At 40.1% G+C, this 21,200-nt stretch overlaps 1 protein-coding gene across 1 annotated transcript in view; it reads left to right on the top strand.

Annotated features, from left to right (window-relative positions):
* The window catches only part of LOC121457679 (phospholipid-transporting ATPase ABCA3-like), a 121,256-nt gene that overhangs the window by 1,662 nt on the left and 98,394 nt on the right, over nucleotides 1–21,200 (top strand). The window contains exons 2-4 of the mRNA XM_041666601.1: nucleotides 473–725; nucleotides 4,068–4,195; nucleotides 16,869–17,010. Coding sequence (XP_041522535.1) covers nucleotides 473–725; nucleotides 4,068–4,195; nucleotides 16,869–17,010 — 523 coding nt within the window. The remainder of the gene's footprint in view (nucleotides 1–472; nucleotides 726–4,067; nucleotides 4,196–16,868; nucleotides 17,011–21,200) is intronic.

Here is a 21,200-nt window from a genome sequence, read left to right as displayed (position 1 = left end):
TGGCTTCTCATTCCTAGCACAGGTATATCTATAACTTGAGATAAGCAATAGCAACCTCATTTGGAAATCTTTACTTTCTACCTGTCCTCAAGGCCACCTGTTTTTAATATCATTAGCTGTTTGCTATTTCCCTTTCTCCTTGTCATAGCATCAGAACAAGGAGTCTAGGAGAACTTTTGAGATATACATGCTCCAGTATGAAGAAGGGGCTCCTTACTCCCATAGTCCACTCTGAACATGGACAAATAGCAATGACATTTTCACCTGTTTTCAATGCTATCTATAAGGTTGTTATAAGAATTGAATGCATAGAATATATACTATACTTTTAATCACTGACAGATCATAAGTTCAGGTCCTAAGCATACACCTTCCCTTTATTCCATGGTGGTCCAGAATTAAAAATATAATGAAAGTCTGATGTGAAATTAATATGTACTCTTAAGCTAATCAATAACTTTTCTTCCTTTAGAAGAGGCAGATGATTAGTTCAGTAACAGAAATCATGGCAGCTTTGTTGTTTGTAATGATGTTGTTGATATTCCGTGCATTTACGAATATAACCATTGCTGGACCGTATCATTTCAAACCTCAACCCATTGTTACCATGCCTGCCTTCATCAAAGATGCCAAGGAATGGGAATTGGTTTACATACCTTCTGACATTGATGTGGTAAAAGAAATCATTGAGAATATAAAGAAGAATCTCAACACCACTATAAAAGGTTAGACCTAACTTCAAGTTTTCTAGAAAATCTGTAAAATCTGTAAAACCAAACTAATGTTGAAAGTTAAAGTTGAAGGGGATCCTATGTCTTACCATTAAGACTTACATTGTGCTGGTGATAGATAGGTCAATGTGAAATTGTTAGAGACTTAGATAAATAGGTGTGAGAACAGAGAACCCAAAAGTAGATTTATTGCACTGACGCCAGAATGATTTTGAGAGTGATGCACCAGAATGTAGTGAAAGAAAATCTATTCAGCAAATAGTAATGGAACAGTTAGACACCAATAGTTAAGACAACACAAATCCATATCTTCTCTAAAATTAACTGAAACTGGGTTGTAGACATAAATGTAAAATGATGAAGCCTTTTGGAGAGAGCATATGAGAAAATCTTTATGAGTTAGAACTAGTTGATTCCTTAGACATGATACAAAATTCATGATCAATAAGAAAGATGTAAGTTATTTGTAGTCCTATTATATAATATAAAAGTTCTTCCTCTTGAAGTTAAAAATCATACTCTGTTTCTTATAGTTGATTTAAAGCTAGTATTTTCCTACCTTAATGTAATGTCAAAAACAGAGATTCCCTCAACATTTTCTCTTTAGGTTATAGTTTTGTGGAGATTGGTAGGTTTGAGGGCTTGCAGCTTGTTGGTTTGTTTGCAGTGCTGGAGATTGAACCTAGGGGTCCTACTCATGCCAGGCAGGCCTTCTGCTAAGCTATGTTCTCAGCCCTGGAGCTTTCAGTTCTGTCTAAATTAGAAACTACACCAGCAATATTATAACTCAAAAATATATTTTTGAAAGATAAGCAAAGCTGAAGTTTATTCAAAGAGAAAAGTATTATTGTAGTTAAAAAGCCAGCTTGGAGGCTGGCCATATGGTGGACAGCAGGTACATGATGGGAAGGGGAGCATTAGAGAAAGAAAAAGCAAGTCCAGGTACAAGCAGCAACAGCATCTAGACGAAGAAAGAAACAAAACAAGAGAGGGGAGGAAGGAAGGGAGGGAAGGATGTGTGTGTGTGATATACATGTATTTATATGTGCACATATATAATACACACACATATGTGTGTGTATGTATGTATGTATGTATGTATGTTATGCCTTCCTGTCAGATCCAGCTGAACCTTGTGGTAACTCAGGGACTGGGTTATGGGGTGAGAATTCTGGAAAGGAAAAGTGCATTATCATTAAAGGAATAATTATTCCACCTTCTTTCTTTTTTTTAAAGTGTGGCTTAAAGTGATCCTGCTTTCCTGGGTGGGGGGTCCCCTAACCAGGTCATAAATTTATCAAACTGGATTGACTCTTTTATGTTTTGGGTAACTTGAAATGTTAGGTCTCTACCTATGCCAGAGAATTCCATCCTGCTGACCCAGAGGAACCAGTTCTCCCTTATTTCTGTGTCCTTCTTCCCTCTGAAGAAGTAACCCTAACATCCTTTAGGATATGGGCTAAAATTAAAAAACATTTATAACCCATATTTATGGAAATCTAGAAATCCAGTTCCAAAGATGATACCAATATCTGTACTGGAATTCTAGACCCTTTCCTTTGTATAGAAACCTATAGGCTATGCTCATTTAGGAAGAGGTGAAAAACTAGAACTCCCTTCTGGTATTCCTGGCCATGCTTTGTGTAGTCCCTGCCCTGAGTGCCCTGTTCAGTTACTGTCACTTCTTCTCATTAGCATCCTCTGAAGAGGTAACCATCACTGCCATTAGGTAAGAAGGATAATTACTGATCTGGCTTCTTGCAGCTGATTGGGACATTGGGTATGGTAGTTGGGGTACTTCTCCAGTGAACCTATCTAAAAGATAACAAAGTGTATCCATGATTTATATGTCTTAACTGCCAGATGTAGGAAGGAAAGAAAGTTCTTGACTGACAACTGGAAAGAGACTTGCAGGAGAAGCAAAGGCAAGAGTTATTAGAATTACAAGCCTGAGAATGGGAGGGAGCAGGAGAGGTCAGAAGAGAAATATTTTAAAATGTCCACATCAGTCTACTAGAGCCTCTTTTTTTTTTATCTATAACTGCCATTTTTATTTTTTTTTAATTTTTTTTTAAATTTATTTATTTATTAAGGATTTCTGCCTCGTCTCCACAACCGCTTCCCATTTCCCTCCCCCTCCCCCGATCAAGTCCCCCCCCCTCATCTGCTCGAAGAGCAATCAGGGTTCCCTGACCTGTGGGAAGCCCAAGGACTGCCCACCTCTATCCAGGTCTCGTAAGGTGAGCATTCAAACTGCCTAGGCTCCCACAAAGCCAGTACGTGCAGTAGGATCGAAAACCCACTGCAATTGTTCTTGAGTTCTCAGTATTCCTCATTGTCCGCTATGTTCAGCTAGTCCGGATTTATCCCATGCTTTTTCAGACCTAGGCCAGCTGGCCTTGGTGAGATCCCAATAGAACATCCCCATTGTCTTAGTGTGTGGGTGCACCCCTCGTGGCCCTGAGTTCCTTGCTCGTGCTCCGTCTCCTTCTTCCCTTCAACGGAAGAATGGATGAAGAAAGTATGGAATATATACATATTAGAGTATTACTCAGCAGTAAAAAACAAGGACTTCTTGAATTTTGCATACAAATGGATGGAAATAGAAAACACTATCCTGAGTGAGGTAAGCCAGACCCAAAAAGAGGAATATGGGATGTACTCACTCTTATTTGGTTTCTAGCCGTAAATAAAGGACATTGAGCCTATAATTCATGTTCCTAGAGAAGCTAAATAAGGTGAATCCAAAGACAAACACATAGGCATCCTCAGGAATATTAACCTTCATCAGGCGATGAAAGGAGACAGAGACAGAGACCCACACGGGAGCACCGGACAGAAATCTCAAGGTCCAAATCAGGAGCACTAGAGCCTCTTGATGGGTTCACAGAGCATGTATCCCCTGTGCTCCAGTGTTTGAACATACCATATAGTTATTTAACACTTATGAGTCAGTGGACCTCAGTGGACTTGGAGTGATACAAGCGCTATGGCAATCATTAGAGTGTTGTTATCGCCTCCAAAGAAGCTGTGCATAGTCTCTGAACTCCACCGCATTAGAAAAACACTAAATGCTTTCTGTTTGTGTAGATTGTTGGACTGCATTGTGCTACTGGCTCATCTAACATCATATAACCTGTTCATAGTAAAATTTATAAACCACCTGTGAGATTTTATACCCAGACTGTCCATTAGTTAATCATGTCAACATTTAAGAAAGAGAGTCATAAGAGTCACAGATCTTAGTAGATTTTTGTCTGTGTAAAGTAGTATCCTACCTCTCAAACAAAATTATGAGATGTTTTTCTTTAAGCAGATACCTTTATCTCTCTGTAGTTCGAGGCTTTCCTTCAGAAGTTGAGTTTGAGGAGTATATTCTGTTTGATTATACATCTGAGAAAGTGCTGGCTGCTATTGTTTTTGACTGTGGCTTCAAAAACAAAAATGATCCTCTGCCACTTCAGGTAAGAAAATTTTACTTTTCATATAAGGGTTTTCAAGTAAGTTGTGCTCTCATAATAGTACCTTCGTGTCTCAGATATTTTAACAAATTATTATTAGCCCAATTTTGCAAATGAAGAAAGTATAATTCCTGATAACAAATTAGTAAGATGTCATAAAGCAAGAATATTAATCCATCTGTGAGTGACTTAGTAACTTTGTATACATTACTGATTCTAAGAGACCTCAATTTTAAGTCTTCACTATCAGATTGACTAGATTTAAAATCACTTAAGAAATATATAAAGTATTTTCAGAAAGGGTCAACTAAGGGAAGAAGACCTATCCTAAATATGAAGAGCAGTATCCTGTGGCTGTACAGACAAAATAAAAGGTGAAAGGAAAAAGCCAGCAGAGTCCTGGCACTTCCTGATCTTATCTTTCTTGACTACAGTCTGAATTACTCTGCTCTGCTGTGCCTTTCTCCAGCCTCTGAAACTGAGTCAAAATAAATCTTTATTCCTTGAAAATTGTTTCTGTCAGATATTGTGATCATAGCAACACAAAACATACAGGAGGGTACTGTAGAATGAGGGGAAACCTTGACTAACCAGCATTTGTCATAGTGCATACAGAGTAGTAAAGATGTGCTTTAAGACAGAGACATTTTATTATTAAAATTATCAGATAACTAACTCAGAAATTCTTTCTTTGAATCAAAGACAGTATAATTCCTTTTATAAATCTCCAAAAAACTTGAAGATTTAGCTGTATCAGTTCAGCCTTAGGATATGAGGACTGAAGAAGAGCTGGCAGTGTCTACAGAAAGAAGAGGAAAGAGCAGTGCTTTGAATTTGGAGCCTCTAGCAAAATTTACAGGCATTCCATCCTGTGGTTATAGAAATAAGTTATCAACCTATAGAATCTAGAGATGGGGCCACACCCACTGTTTCTAAGACAGGTGCTTATGGGAAAGCAGGAGTAGGATCCATGTAATCTCAATGTGTACCCCATATTTTCAAGGCTCCATTCATCTATGTCAGCTTTCCCTCTGTAACATAGAACTGTATATCTGTTGATGAGGATTTAGGCACATGTGCATTTTCTCAATATTCATTGACTCAAAGTGTCTGTGATGGTTTGAAAGAAAATGGCCTCATAGGCCCATAGGGAGTGGCACCTTGGAGTAGGTGTGGATTTGCTGGATGAGGTGTGTCACTACGGGGCAGGCTTTGAGGTTTCATATCACACCTAGTGTGTCATTCTTTTCCTGCTGCCTGCAGATTCAGATGTAGAAGTCTCAGTTCATTCTCCAGCACCATGTCTGCCTGTGTGCCACCATACTTTCCACCATGATGACAATGCACTAAACCTCTGAAGTGTAAGCCAGGCCCTGTAGGCAGAGTTTTCCTGTCCCAATTGCCTACTCTCAAATAACGGGCAGCTGCTTCCCAAATAGCTGACTCAGAGACTTAATATAAATTATAAATGTTCAGCCAATAGCTCAGGCTTGTTCCTAGATAACTCTTAGACTTAAAGTAACTCATATTTCTTATCTATGCTTTGCCATGTGGCTTGGTACCTTTTCTTAGTATGGCATGCCCATGTTACTTCTCTCTGACTCCGCCTTTCTTCATCCCAGCATTCTTAGTTTGGTTGTCCTGCCTACATTTCCCACCTGGCTGTTGGCCACCAGTTTGAGAGACAAATCTTTGCAGTATACAAGAGGATTATTCCACAGCAAGCTCCAATGAAATGTTTTCTTTTATAAGAGTTGCTGAAGTCATAGTCTCTATTCATGACAATAAAACCCTAAGACAGTATCTTCAAGTCTTGTTCTTCCTACCTACAGACTGTTCTCAAATCTTGAATGAAATTCCAAATGTTAAAATTCCCATAAATTTTCTCTAGTGCTTAGCCAATTTGATAATTTTCTTTCTAAATTTTTATTTATTTATTTATTTATTTATTTATTAATTATTGTGTTTGATGTGTGTGTGTGAGCACAGGCACTCAACCACAACCACACACATGTAGAAGTCAGGGGACAACTTTGGAGACTCTGTTTTCTCCTTCCATTGTAGGTTGTGGGAACAAAACTTGGCTCTTCAAGTTTGCACGGCAAGTACTTTTACCCTCACAGCCATCTTTTTTTTGTTAATATGGAATATTAGATATTTATTTATTTTTTTTAATTTATTTATTTATTAAAGATTTCTGTCTCTTCCCCGCCACCGCCTCCCATTTCCCTCCCCCTTCCCCAATCAAGTCCCTCTCCCTCGTCAGCCCAAAAAGCAATCAGGGTTCCCTGCCCTATGGGAAGTCCAAGGACCACCCACCTCCATCCAGGTCTAGTAAGGTGAGCATCCAAACTGCCTAGGCTGCCACAAAGCCAGTACGTGCAGTAGGATCAAAAACCCATTGCCATTGTTCTTGAGTTCTCAGTAGTCCTCATTGTTCACTATGTTCAGCGAGTCTGGTTGTTTCCCATGCTTTTTCAGACCCAGGCCAGCTGGCCTTGGTGAGTTCCCAATAGAACATCCCCATTGTCTCAGTATGTGGGTGCACCCCTCACGGTCCTGAGTTCCTTGCTAGTGCTCTCTCTCCTTCTGCTCCTGATTTGGACCTTGAGATTTCTGTCTGGTGCTTAATTGTGGGTCTCTGTCTCTGTCTCCTTTCATCGCCTGATGAAGGTTAATATTCAGGAGGATGCCTATAGTTTTTCTTTGGGTTCTCCTTCTTATTTAGCTTCTCTAGGATCACTAATTATAGGCTCAATGTCCTTTGTTTATGGCTAGAAACTAAATATGAGTGAGTACATCCCATATTCCTCTTTTTGGGTCTGGCTTACCTCAATCAGGATAGTGTTTTCTATTTCCATCCATTTGCATGCAAAATTCAAGAAGTCCTTGTTTTTTACTGCTGAGTAGTACTCTAATATGTATATATTCTATACTTTCTTCATCCATTCTTCCATTGAAGGGCATCTAGGTTGTTTCCAGGTTCTGGCTATGACAAACAATGCTGCTATGAACATAGTAGAGCATATACTTTTGTTGTATGATAAGGCCTCTCTTCGGTATATTCCCAAGAGTGGTATTGCTGGGTCCAGGGGTAGGTTGATCCCAAATTTCCTGAGAAACCGCCACACTGCTTTCCAAAGTGGTTGCACAAGTTTGCATTCCCACCAGCAATGGATGAGTGTACCCCTTTCTCTACAACCTCTCCAGCAAAGGCTATCATTGGTGTTTTTTTATTTTAGCCATTCTGACAGGTGTAAGATGATATCTTAAAGTTGTCTTTTTTTTTAACTTTTTTTTATTGAGAAAAGAGAAAAAAAAACAAATTTCCTCCTCCTCCCAGCCTCCCATTTCCCTCCCCCTCCTCCCACCCTTCTCCCCCTCCCCCCACTCCTCTCCCCCTCCCTCTCCAGCCCAAAGACCAGGCAGATTTCCCTGCCCTGTGGTAAGTCCTAGGTCCTCCCCCCTCCGTGCATTTCTAGGAAGGTGAACATCCAAACTGGCTAGGCTCCCACAAAGCCAGCACATCACGTAGGTTCAAAACCCCGTGCCATTGTCCTTGGGTTCTCATCAGCCCTCATTGTTCGCCATGCTCAGAGAGTCCAGTTTTATCCCATGCTTTTTCAGTCACAGTCCAGCTGGCCTTGGTGAGCTCCCAATAGACCAGCTCCACTGTCTCAGTGGGTGGGTGCTCCCCTCGTGGTCCCGACTTCTTTGCTCATGTTCTCCCTCCTTCTGCTCCTCATCGGGACCTTGGGAGCTCAGTCCAGTGCTCCAGTGTGGGTCTCTGTCTCTGTCTCCATCCATCCCCAGATGAAGGTTCTATGATGATATGCAAGATATTCATCAGTATTGCTCTAGGATAGGGTCATTTCAGGTTCCCCATCCTCAGCTGCCCAAGGAACTAACTGGGGACCTCGGCTTGGGTATCTGGGAGCCACTCTAGGTTGAAGTCTCTTGCCAACCCTAAGGTGGCTCCCTTAACTAAGAACCGTGCTTCCGTGCTCCCACATCCAACCTTCCTTCATCCCAATCCTCCCCCTTTCCCAAGCTCCCCCCCCCCATTCTTCCCCTCTCCCCCCTCTCTCCCCATCTCCCCTTACCCCCAACCCACCCCACCCCCAAGATCTCAATTTTCTCCCCGGCAATTTTGTCTACTTCCCATAGCCAAGAGGACAACTATATGCTTTTCCTTTGGTTCACCTTCTTACTTAGCTTCTTTGGGATCACCAAGTGTAGACTCCGTGACCCTTGTTTATGGCTAGAAACCAATTATGAGTGAGTACATCCCATGTTCATCTTTTTGGCTCTGGGATACCTCACTCAGGATAGTGTTTTCTATTTCCATCCATTTGCATGCAAAATTTGAGAAGTCATTGTTTTTTAACGCAGCATAGTACTCTAATGTGTAGATATTCCACACTTTCTTCATCCATTCTTCCATTGAAGGGCATCTAGGTTGTTTCCAGGTTCTGGCTATTACAAATAATACTGCTATGAACATAGTTGAACAAATGCTCTTGTCATGTGATAGGGCATCTCTTGGGTATATTCCCAGGAGTGGTATTGCTGGGTCCAGGGGTAAGTTGATCCTGAATTTCCTGAGAAACCGAAACACCGATTTCCAAAGTGGTTGCACAAGATTGCATTCCCACCAGAATTGGATGAGTGTTCCCCTTCCTCCACAGCCTCTCCAGCAAAGGCTATCATTGGAGTTTTTTATTTTAGCCATTCTGACAGGTGTAAGATGATATCTCAAAGTTGTTTTGATTTGCATTTCCCTGATTGCTAAGGAGGTTGAGCGTGACCTTAAGTGTCTTTTGGCCATTTGAACTTCCTCTGCTGAGAATTCTCTGTTCAGTTCAGTGCCCCATTTTTTAATTGGGTTAATTAGCATTTTAAAGTCTAGTTTCCTGAGTTCTCTATATATTTTGGAGATCAGACCTTTGTCTGTTGCGGGGTTGGTGAAGATCTTCTCCCAGTCAGTAGGTTGCCTATTTGTCTTGGTGACAGTGTCCTTTGCTTTACAGAAGCTTCTCAGTTTTAGTAGGTCCCATTTATTCAATGTTGCCCTTAAAGTCTGTGCTGTTGGGGTTACACATAGGAAGCGATCTCCTGTGCCCATCTCCTGTAGGGTACTTCCCACTTTCTCTTCTATCAGGTTCACTGTGTTCTGACTGATAGTGAGGTCTTTAATCCATTTGGACTTGAGTTTTGTGCATGGTGATAGATATGGGTCTATTTTCATTCTTCTACAGGTTGACATCCAGTTATGCCAGCACCATTTGTTAAAAATGCTTTCTTTCTTCCATTGTATACTTTTGGCTCCTTTATCAAAAATGAGGTGTTCATAGGTTTGTGGGTTAAAATTCGGGTCTTCTATACGATTCCATTGGTCAACTTCTCTGTTTTTATGCCAGTACCACACTGTTTTCATCACTGTAGCTCTGTAATAGAGTTTGAAGTCAGGGATGGTAATGCCTCCAGACAATCCTTTATTGTATAGGATTGTTTTGGCTATCCTGGGTTTTTTGTTTTTCCATATAAAGTTGATTATTGTCCTCTCAAGATCTGTGAAGAATTTTGATGGGACCCTGATGGGGATTGCATTGAATCTATAAATTGCCTTTGGTAGAATTGCCATTTTTACTATGTTGATCCTCCCAATCCAAGAGCGAGACCTTCCTTGCTCTTAAAGTTGTCTTGATTTGCATTTCCCTGTTGCAGAAAGTTGAGCATGACCTTAAGTGTCTTTTGGCCATTTGAATTTCTTCTGTTGAGAATTCTCTGTTCAGCTCAGTGCCCCATTTTATAATTGGGTTGATTAGCCTTTTACGGTCTAGTTTCTTGAGTTCTTTATATATTTTGGAGATCAGACCTTTGTCAGTTGCGGGGTTGGTGAAGATCTTTTTCCAGTCAGTGGGTTGCCTTTTTGTCTTAGTGACAGTGTCCTTTGCTTTACAGAAGCTTCTCAGTCTCAGGAGGTCCCATTTATTTAATGAGGCCCTTAATGTCTGTGCTGCTGGGGTTATACGTAGGAAGTGGTCTCCTGTGCCCATGTGTTGTAGAGTACTTCCCACTTTCTCTTCTATCAGGTTCAGTGTGTTCGGACTGATATTGAGGTCTTTAATCCATTTGGACTTGAGTTTTGGCACGGTGATAGATATGGATCTATTTCCATGGATGTCTACATGTTGACATCCAGTTTTGCCAGCACAATTTGTTGAAGATGCTCTCTTTTTTCCATTGTATACTTTTAGCTCCTTTATCGAAAATCAGGTGTTCAGAGGTTTGTGGGTTAATGTCATGGTCTTCTGTTCGATTCCATTGGTCGACTTCTCTGTTTTTATGCCAATACCAAGCTGTTTTCAATACTATAGCTCTGTAATAAGAGTTTGAAGTCAGGGATGGTAATGCCTCCAGACGATTCCTTTATTGTATAAGATTGTTTTGGCTATCCTGGGTTTTTTGTTTTTCCATATAAAGTTGATTATTGTCTTCTCCAGATCTGTGAAGAATTTTGATGGGATTTTGATTGGGGGTTGCATTGAATCAATAGATTGCTTTTGGTAGAATTGCCATTTTTACTATGTTGATCCTCCCAATCTAAGAGCAGGGGAGATCCTTCCATTTTCTGGTGTCCTCTCCAATTTCTTTCTTCAGAGACTTAAAGTTCTTGTCATATAGATCTTTCACTTCCTTGGTCAGAGTTACCCCAAGATATTTTATGCTATTTGTGGCTATCGTGAAAGGTGATGCTTCTCTGATTTCCCTCTCTGTTTCCTTATCTTTAGTGTATAGGAAGGCCACTGATTTTTTGGAGTTGATCTTGTATCCTGCCACATTACTAAAGGTTTTTATCAGCTGTAGGAGTTCTTTGGTAGAGTTTTTGGGGTCGCTTATGTATACTATCATATCATCTACAAATAACGAAAGCTTAACTTCTTCCTTTCCAATTCTGATCCCCTTGATCCCCTTATATTGTCTTATTGCTATTGCTAGAACTTCAAGCACTATATTGAAGAGGTATGGAGAGAGTGGACATCCTTGTCTTGTTCCTGATTTTAGTGGGATGGCTTTGAGTTTTTCTCCGTTTAATTTAATGTTAGCTGTCGGCTTGCTGTAAATAGCTTTTATTATATTTAGGTCTGACCCTTGTATCCCTAATCTCTCCAAGACCTTTATCATAAAGGGGTGTTGAATTTTGTCGAATGCTTTTCCAGCATCTAATGAAATGATCATATGGTTTTTTTCTTTCAGTTTATTTATATGATGGATTACATTGATAGATTTGCATATGTTGAACCAGCCCTTCATCTCTGGGATGAAGCCTACTTGATCATAATGGATAATTTTTCTAATGTGTTCTTGGATTCGGTTTGCCAGTATTTTATTGAGAATTTTTGCATCGATATTCATGAGTGAGATAGGCCTGTAATTCTCTTTCTTGGTTGGGTCTTTGTGTGGTTTTGGTAACAGGGTAACTGTAGCTTCATAAAAGGAATTTGGCAATGACTCTTCTGTTTCTATATTGTGAAATACATTAAGGAGTATAGGTATTAGTTCTTCTTGGAAGTTCTGGTAGAATTCTGCATTGAAACCATCTGATCCTGGGCTTTTTTTGGAAGGGATATTTTTGATAACAGTTTCTAGTTCTTCGCGACTAACAGGTCTATTTAGATCATTCACCTGGTCTTGGTTTAGCTTTCGTATATGGTACTTATCTAAAAAAATGTACATTTCTTTTGCATTTTCCAGTTTTGTGGCATACAGGCTTTTGTAGTAAGATCTAATGAATCTCTGAATTTCCTCTGTGTCTGTGGTTATGTCCCCCTTTTCATTTCTGATCTTATTCATTTGCGTGTTCTCTCTCTGTTGTTTAGTTTGGATAGGGGTTTGTCGATCTTGTTGATTTTCTCCAAGAACCAACTTTTTGTTTCATTGATTCTTTGGACTGTTTTCTGTGTTTCTGTTTTGTTGATTTCTGCCCTCAGTTTGATTATTCCCAGTCTTCTACCCCTCTGGGCGCGTCTGCTTCTTTTTTTTCTAAAGCTTTCAGGTGTGCTGTTAATTCCCCGATGTATGCTTTCTCCGTTTTCTTTAAGTGGGCACTTAGTGCTATGAACTTTCCTCTTAGCACTGCTTTCATCGTGTCCCATAGGTTTGAGTATGTTGTCTCTTTATTTTCATTAAATTCAAGGAAGTCTTTAATTTCTTTCTTAATTTCTTCCTTGACCCAGGTGTGGTTCAGTAGCTGACTATTCAGTTTCCATGAGTTTGTCGGCTTTCTGGGGGTAGCATTGTTGTTGCCTTCTAACTTTAATCCGTGGTGATCTGATAAGACACAGGTGGACACTGATATTTTTTGTATCTATGTAGGTTTCCTTTGTTTCCGAGTATGTGGTAAATTTTTGAGAGGGTTCCATGAGCTGCAGAGAAGAAGGTATATTCTTTCCTATTTGGATGGAGTGTTCTATAGATGTCTGTTAAGTCCATTTGCTTCAGTACCTCCAATAATTCTCTTAATTCTCTATTAGGTTTCTGTCTGATTGGCCTGTCCATTGGAGAGAGAGGTGTATTGAAGTCTCCTACTACTAGTGTGTGTGGTTTGATGTCTGCCTTGAGTTCTAGTAATATTTCTTTTACATAAGTGGGTGCTTTTACACTGGGGGCGTAGATATTCAGGATTGAGACGTCATCCTGATGAATTGTTCCTGTTATGAGTATAAAGTGTCCATCTCGATCTCTTCTGATTATTTTTAGTTTGAAGTCAGTTTTGTTGGAAATTAGTATGGCCACACCTGCTTTTTTCTTAGGACCATTTGCTTGAAACACCTTTTCCCAACCCTTTACTCTGAGTAGATGCCTGTCTTTGTGGTTTAGATGTGTTTCTTGCAAACAGCAGAATGTTGGATCCTGTTTTTGTATCCAATCTCTTAGCCTGTGCCTTTTTATAGGTGAATTGAGATCATTAATATTAAGTGATATTAATGAACAGTGGTTGTTTACTCCAGTTATTCTTATTGTTTTTGGTAGTAGAGTTTGTATGTCTCCCTTCTTTGAGTTGTGCTGGTGAAGGGTCGCTAGATGCCTGAGTTATTGTAGGCAGTGTTGGCAATGTTGGAGTCCTTGGGTTGCAATTTTCCTTCTATTACCTTCTGTAGGGCTGGATTTGTGGCTACGTATTGTTTAAATTTGTTCTTATCCTGGAATGTCTTGTTTTCTCCATTGATAGTGAACAATAGCTTGGCTGGGTGTAGTAGTTTGGGTTTGCATCCATGGTCTCTTAGTTTTTGCAGTACCTCTATCCAGGACCTTCTGGCTTTCATGGTCTCCATAGAGAAGTCAGGTGTAAGTCTGATCAGTTTACCGTTATAAGTTACTTGGCCTTTTTCCTTTGCAGGTCTTAATATTCTTTCTTTAACCTGTATATTTTGTGTTTTGATTATTATATGGCGAGGGGATGTTTTTCTTTGATCCAGTCTGCTTGGTGTTCTTTATGCTTCTTGAATATTCAAAGGAATATCTTTCTTTATGTTGGGAAAGTTTTCTTCCATAATTTTGTTAAGAATATTTTCTGGGCCTTTGAGCTGTGACTCTTCTTCTATTCCTATTATTCTTAGGTTTGGTCTTTTTATTGTGTCCCATATTTCCTGAATATTTTGTGATGAGAATTTGTTGGCTTTGCTGTTTTCCTTGATCTGTGTGTTTATTTTCTCTCTGGTGTCCTCAGAATCTGAGATTCTTTCTTCTATCTCTTGTATTCTATTGATTATGCTTGTTTCTGTAGGCTCTGCTCATTGACCTAGATTTTCCATATCCAGCTGGTCCTCAGTTTGTGTTTTCTTCCTTGCTTCCATTTCAGTTTTCAATTCTTGAACTGTTTCCATTACCTGTTTGATTGTTTTCTCTTGGTTTCCCAGGGTAACATGTAATTATTTACTCATTTCTTCAAACTTTTTGTTATACTTCTCATCCATTTCTATAAGGGCATTTTTCACATGATGTTTAAGGGACTCTGTTGCTTTCATAAAGTCAATTTTTTCCACTTCTTATGTGTTAAGGTGTTCAAGTCCTTCTCATGTAAGATCATTGGGTTCTGGTGTTTTCATGTTGTTTTTCAGATTATTGGGTGAATTTTTGCCTTGGCGCCTGCCCATCTCTTCCTATAAATGCTATCTAATGGGTCTTTTAAAACCAGATCAGGTTTCCCTGCTGGCCAGGGGCTCCTCTTACAAAATGCCCTCGCTCTGTTTCCTGGCTCCTGCCGGGGGCCAAGCTCCCTCTCACCCCTCAGAAGTGTCTTTAGGAACAGGACCCGGCTCCTTGTTTGCCAGGGACCTCGCCAACCAAAGGCCTACCTCTTTGATTTAATTGGAGTGGGGCGATCTGCTCTCGGTGTTGCGCGCTGGTCCCTGCCATCTGAGTCTGCAGCTGTGCTGGTCCCCGCCGATCCCCGCTGGTCCCCGCCGCCTGCGGCCTTGTTTTAATGATTTTCTAAATGAATATTATGGTATCTGTTGTAGATTTCATTCATAATGTAAACTAATAGATACCAGTTCTCTTTAGTTTATGTTCCTGACAAAATCTTTTGTTTATCCATGTGGATATCACAGTGAACCTTTTCAACCTTAGATGAGATCATGTCATCATTCTAAGTAAAAGACTGTAATGTGGTACTTGACATGGCTCTGTAGGTGAAAGTGCTTGCCTTGAAAACCTAACAAGCTTGCATATCACCATAGAACCTTCATCTGGCGATGGATGAAGCTAGAGACAGAGACCCACATTGGAGCACTGGAGTGAGCTCCCAAGGTCCCAATGAGGAGCAGAAGGAGGGAGGACATGAGCAAGGAAGTCACAACCATGTGAGGGGTGTGTCCACCCACTGAGACAGTGGGGCTGATCTAATGGGAGCTCACCAAAGCAAGCTGGACTGGGACTGATGGAGCATGTGATCAAACTGGACTCTCTGAACATGTCGGACAAGGAGGGCTGACTGAGAAGCCAAGGACAATGGCACTGGGTTTTGATCTTACTGCGTGGACTGGCCTTGTGGGAGCCTAGTCTGTTTGGATGTTCACCTTCCTAGACCTGGATGGAGGGGGGAGGACCTTGGACTTCTCACAGGGCAGGGAACCCTGACTGCTCTTTTGAACTGGAGAGGGAGGGGGAAAGGGAAGGAGGGAGTGGGAGGGAGATGGGAGGAGGGGAGGAGGTGGAAATTTTTAAGTAAAAATTAAAAAAAAAGAAACAAAAAACCTGACAACCTGAGGTTGATCCTTGGAGCCCATGGCAAAAGGAGACAACTGACTGCTGAAAGATCTTCACATACAGGCAATGCAATGTATGTATCTCTCTCTCTCTCTCTCTCTCTCTCTCTCTCTCTCTCTCTCTCTCCTTATATACATATACTCATACAGTAATAATAATACATTTGAAAAAATTTAAAAATTCTAGTGGTTTACTTAGGCTTATATACAGTATTTGGCATAAGATTTATGGCCATCCAGATGTGTCTCTGTTCCCATATCTGGAATTTTTTACTATTTACTCAAGGAGCTCCATACAGATGCCATATATTACTACTTCTGGACTTTGGCATTAATTTTGTTTAGCATGGGGTTGCTCCTGTGAAATTTCACTCAGTGTACAGTTGTATCCTCACCCTTTCTGTTCTCTTATGATAATCTATGCATATTTCTAGTAGTCAAACAGCTTTTAGGGAACACAGTTCTGTAGGTTTTCAATGGGGATTTTAATATAAGAAAATGTTTTGTTTGTGGTATTTAAGTGTAACTTTAAGTCACTGTTAGCCAACAATGCAACAAATGTAGAGTGCCTAGCATGCTTTCCCAGTTAGGTGAACCATAACTCTCTTGAGCCCTTAGTTGTTAAGCTATCCATTGGTGTGCATTTTCCATTCATCCTACAAGGATTAGATTCAGGTACCTGATTGTCTGTAGTTCTGCAAACATTTATTGCTCAGTTTTTTAATATGCCAATATAAGTAGACAAAAGGTAGCTTATGTTTCTGTAGTATAAGTTTACATTTATTTTATTGCATGCCCTTGAGAATTTTTTTATGCATGTCCTGGTGGTGCGGGACAATTGTCTATATTCTGTCAATTTTGTTTTAAATAAACACTGATTGGCCAGTAGCCAGGCAGGAAGTATAGGTGGGACAACCAGACAGGAAGTAGAGGTGGATAAATGAGAACAGGGGTATTCTGGGAAGAGGGAAGCTCCCTCTGTAGTCATGACCCAGCCACCCAAGAAGCAAGGTGTGACTGCCCCGCTGAAAAAGGTACTGACCCATGTGGCTAACATAGACAAGAATAATGGGTTAATGTAAGTTATAAGAGTTAATAAGAAGCATGAGATAATGGGCCAATCAGTTTATAGTTTAAAAAAAATGCAGGAACCAGGCAGGACAGAAACACCGACTACATTCTGTTTTATGTGTTTTCCGTATTTTGAGTAGAATTCAAATGTGTCTAGTGTATATACATTCTCTACCTTGCTCATTGTAAATGCTGGGCATTCAGAATCTATCAAATTGGTTTCATCCTTAAAATTACATGTTTTTCTACTAGGGTATAACTTTATTGCTAACATTTGTTTTTAAGTTTCTTTTTGACTTTCAGCATACATGACTTCTTATTAATACTTTCAGGTAAAATATCATTTGCGTTTTATTGGTACGCAGAGGACCATCTGGTGGCCAGAAAAGCTAGGCTGGAAGATATCATTTCTTTTTCCTAATCATCCTCCTATACAACCCAGGAATCCAAATTTTATTGATGGAGGAAGTCCTGGTAAGAAGATCCTTCAACATGCTTATTTTATCAAAATGGTCTCATGCTAGTGCATACATATTCTTATGTTTTAATATCTGTATTTATTTAACAAAAGAGAAATGTTTATTGTTCATGATAATTAAAATTTATATTGTAAAAATACTATTCTTCAGTCTTTACTCTTGATAGACTTAAATATCATATTGTATGTACGTTCAGTTCTTTTATCAATATAAACATATTTTTAAATTTTGCTTTTATTCAGATGTATTTGCTATATATGTGTGGTAGTTTGAAAGCAAATGGCCCCCAAAGTAAGTGATACTATTAGGAGGTGTGGTTTTGTTGATGTAGGGATGGCCTAGTTGGAAGACGTGTTGGGGTGGGTCTTGTTGTCTGCATATCAACATGTAGCCACTCCTCCAGCGCCATGTCTGCCTGTGTGCTATGATACTCCCCACCATGATGATAATGGACTAAACCTCTGAAATTGTAAGCCATCACCTCAACTAAATGTTTTCCATTGTAAGAGTTGCCATGGTCATAGTGTCTCTTCACAGCAACAGAAATCCTAACTAAGACAATATGTTTATATGTCTGGGGTTCAGTGTAATATTTCAATACATACACATAGTGTGTTGCATCAAATCTTGCTTCTCTTCTACCTCGGAAAATCATAGTTCAGTATTTAGATCAATTTTATTTAATTACACTGAGAGCACACAGTACTTGTTTGCCTATGTGTGTCTTATTTAACTTGACAGGATATAACCCTGGCTATATCCATGTTGCTATAAAGTGCATGATTTTGAAGTAATCTTTATAAGATAGTTATTGACAACCATGCTGATTAAGTCAATTAAATGTTTTGAGTACTTTTTTTATTGATGGCCAGACCAAGAACAGGCTCCTGCCTCTGAAAAGTCTGTTGATGCCTAACCTGGGATACAGCATTTTTAAAGATAAAACCATAATTACATCAGTACTCAAGGTGTATGTGTGGCAGGGTACATTAGTGAGGGATTTAGAATGGCCTAGTAACATCTTCTTTCTTTTGAAACTCAATGGTATCTTCTAGACACTTTGTAATGTGTCTGGACTATGTTCAAGGTCATGGACTATCTGTAAAGCATTGGCATGGCAAAGAAGGCTGTTGGTCGGGGGTGGAAGCCTAAGAAGTGGCTAGGCAGGCACAAAGTTGGGACAGGATGCTGTTACCGTCATCATTTTAGTTTAATCCTTCCTTATTGTGAAATAATACTCCTCTGTTCTTGCCATCCATTAATCTGTTGATGAATACCTAGGCAGACTCCGTATCTCAGCTACTATGAAGATTGCCACAATAACCTTGAGCATGTGTCTATCTCTTTGCTATGCCAATTTGTTTCTTTTGGATACATATGTAGAAGCAGAGTAGCTATATTTTCCCTTTTTACTGAAAATAGATTCTTTTTGTCAGGGACCAGCCTTGACAAAACATCTTTTGCCAAGTGTAGGGGCATGGGGATAAGAAATATAAGGAAAGAGTATGAAGATGTGAAAATAATAAAACAGAAGGCATAGAATAGTACCTGGAGGGAGTTCCAGTGAATACTAAATTTGTCCACATTTAATTTTCCTTACACTTTTATACCACAATACAAAAGGGGGAAGAAGGCAACAAAAACTTCTTTAACATGATACAAAGGACAACTGGAACAGTTAATTGCTTTAACACATTGAGACATCAAGTTATTAGCATTCTGTTGTTTGGGCAGTGAAGCCACTCTAGACCAAGTATCCTGAAGGAAACCACTCCCCAGGAAAACCTCATATGACAAAAAGAAGGAGCAGAAGTACACTTGCATATCCTGACCATCTGTCGGGGTGGAATAGATCTACTTGTATGAGCCATCTTAATATCAAAAGAACCAAGTAACCACATCCTGAATCAGGATGTGTAGCTACAGTTGTTGTCAACAATTTTGAGCAACCTCCAAACTCTCTGATTATCAGACAAGGTGGAAATAGACTCACATTTTTGGGCCTCCACATCTTTTCTCACATAATATATCCTAATTACTGTTTCCTCTCCCTCTACTCCTCCCAGTTCCTCCCTACCTCCATTCCCATCCAATCCACTCCCTTTCTGTCCCTCATTAGAAATGAATAGGCTTCTAGAGATAACAGCAAGACACACAAAAAAATAAGATAAAACAAAAACCAACATCGAAGTTGGACTGATGGAGAAAGGTCATTGGCTAATAAAGAAACTGCCTTGGCCCATCTGATAGAGCAGAATTTAGATAGGCAGAGTAAACAGAACAGAATGCTGGGAGGAAGAGGAAGTGAGCTCAGAAATCATGCAGCTCCTCTCAGAGCCAGACGCGATGAAGCAAGCCGCCAGGTCAGACATGCTGAATTTTTCCCGGTAAGCGCACCTAGTGGTGCTACACAGGTTATTAGAAATGGGCTAAATTAATATGTGAGAATTAGCCTAGAAGAGGCTAGATATAGTGGGCCAGGCAGTGTTTAAAAGAATACAGTTTGTGTGTTGTTATTTCGGGGCATAAGTTAGCTGCCATCCAGGAGCTGGGCAGCAGGAATGCAGTCCGCAGCTCTCTCAACAGAATGGTGCCCAACATGGGGCTCGAACCCACGACCCTGAGATTAAGAGTCTCATGCTCTACCGACTGAGCTAGCCGGGCGGCCGGGAACTGGGTGGCAGGAATGCAGCCCGCAGCTCATACTACATTGGACAAGGCAAACCAATAGAAGAAAAAATAGCCCAAAGAAAAGGCAAAAGAATCAGAAACACAGTTATTCACACACTCAGGAACCCCACAAAACACTAATCTCTAAGCCATAATATAATGTGTACACAGAGGACCTGCTGTAGAGCATGATAGGCATGCTGCCTCAGTCTCTGAGTTCTTATCAGCCTTTATTGTGTTGATTTAGAGGGTCTTGGTTTCTTGGTGTCCTTCATCCCCTCTTGGTCTTACATTTCTTCCATCTCTTCTTCCATGGAATTCCTTGAGCCCTGAGGGAAAGGATTTGATAGTGATTTCCCATTTAGAGCTGAGTGTTCAAAGTCTCTCACTCTACATAATGTCTGGCTGTGGTTCTCGGGATTTGTTCCCATCTGATGCAGGAGGAAGCTTCTCTGATGATGGCTGAGCAGGAAACTGATCTGTGAGTACAGCAGAATGTCATAAGGAATCATTTTACACCTTTTTCTTTCTTTCTTTTAAAGAACATTAGTATTTGATTTTACCCTAGGTCTCTGGGCTATCTAGTCTCTGTTTCTTGACCATGCAAGTAATATGGCGTATAGATTCCATCTCCTAGAGTGGGCTTTCAGTCAGATCCACTATTGGTTAGTTACTCCACAGGGTTTTGCCACCATTGCCCTAGCATATGTTTCAGATCAAAAGTTTTATGGTGGGTTTATGTTCACATTTCTCTTTTGATAGCATGCAGAATACCTTTCAGTACCAAAAACTTTAGAACACAGGGCAGAAGGCTCTATGTAGGCACTAGCTTGACTTCTCCATCTTCAGTGAGTTGTGTAGGTGTTGTCTTCAGCCATGGGGCCCTGCTGTCAATTTGTGATAAGCAACCTATAGCCTTGGCAACAGCCTGAATTTGAGGGTTTTTGTGGAACTCCTTTGACCAACAACTCAAGAATATGTAACTCACTCCCAGCACTGAACATTTCAGTTGGTGAAAACAGACGTCCAGCTGGGGCTCTGTCTCCACACTATTTGGCAATTTCATTTAAATCACCTTCATATATGTATATATTTTATGAAGCTTCTGCTATCCCTCAAATGACCCTTAACTTTAGCTGTCTCTGCCCATATTCCCTTCCTCATTCCCCTTTTCCCTCTCCCTCCCCACTTGATCCTCCCATCCTAGAACCCACATCCTTCCAGAACTTAACCTATTATATTTCTCTTTCTTAATGAGATGTATCTGTACACTTTACTTTCTTACTATATACCTAGCCTCTGTTGTTACTGGATGTGTAATTGGTAAAAAAAAAAAAAATCCCATTCTTAGTTTGCTGCTTTGTCCAAATGATGGTGTCCTTTGCTGTGCCAAAGCTTTTCACTTTTATGAGGTCCTGTTGATTCACTGTTGATTTTATTGCCTGCATGAACAGTGTTCTGTTCAGAAAAGTCATGTCCTGTGCCCAGGTACTCAAGGCTACCCTACTCTCCTGT

The sequence above is a fragment of the Microtus oregoni genome, unplaced genomic scaffold, assembly GCF_018167655.1.
Source record: "Microtus oregoni isolate MIOR12 unplaced genomic scaffold, Mior012 000016F_ref0000370, whole genome shotgun sequence".
Lineage (NCBI taxonomy): Eukaryota > Metazoa > Chordata > Mammalia > Rodentia > Cricetidae > Microtus > Microtus oregoni.
The sequence above is the reverse complement of the archived record's forward strand: the minus strand, read 5'-3'. Positions and strand labels throughout refer to the sequence as shown.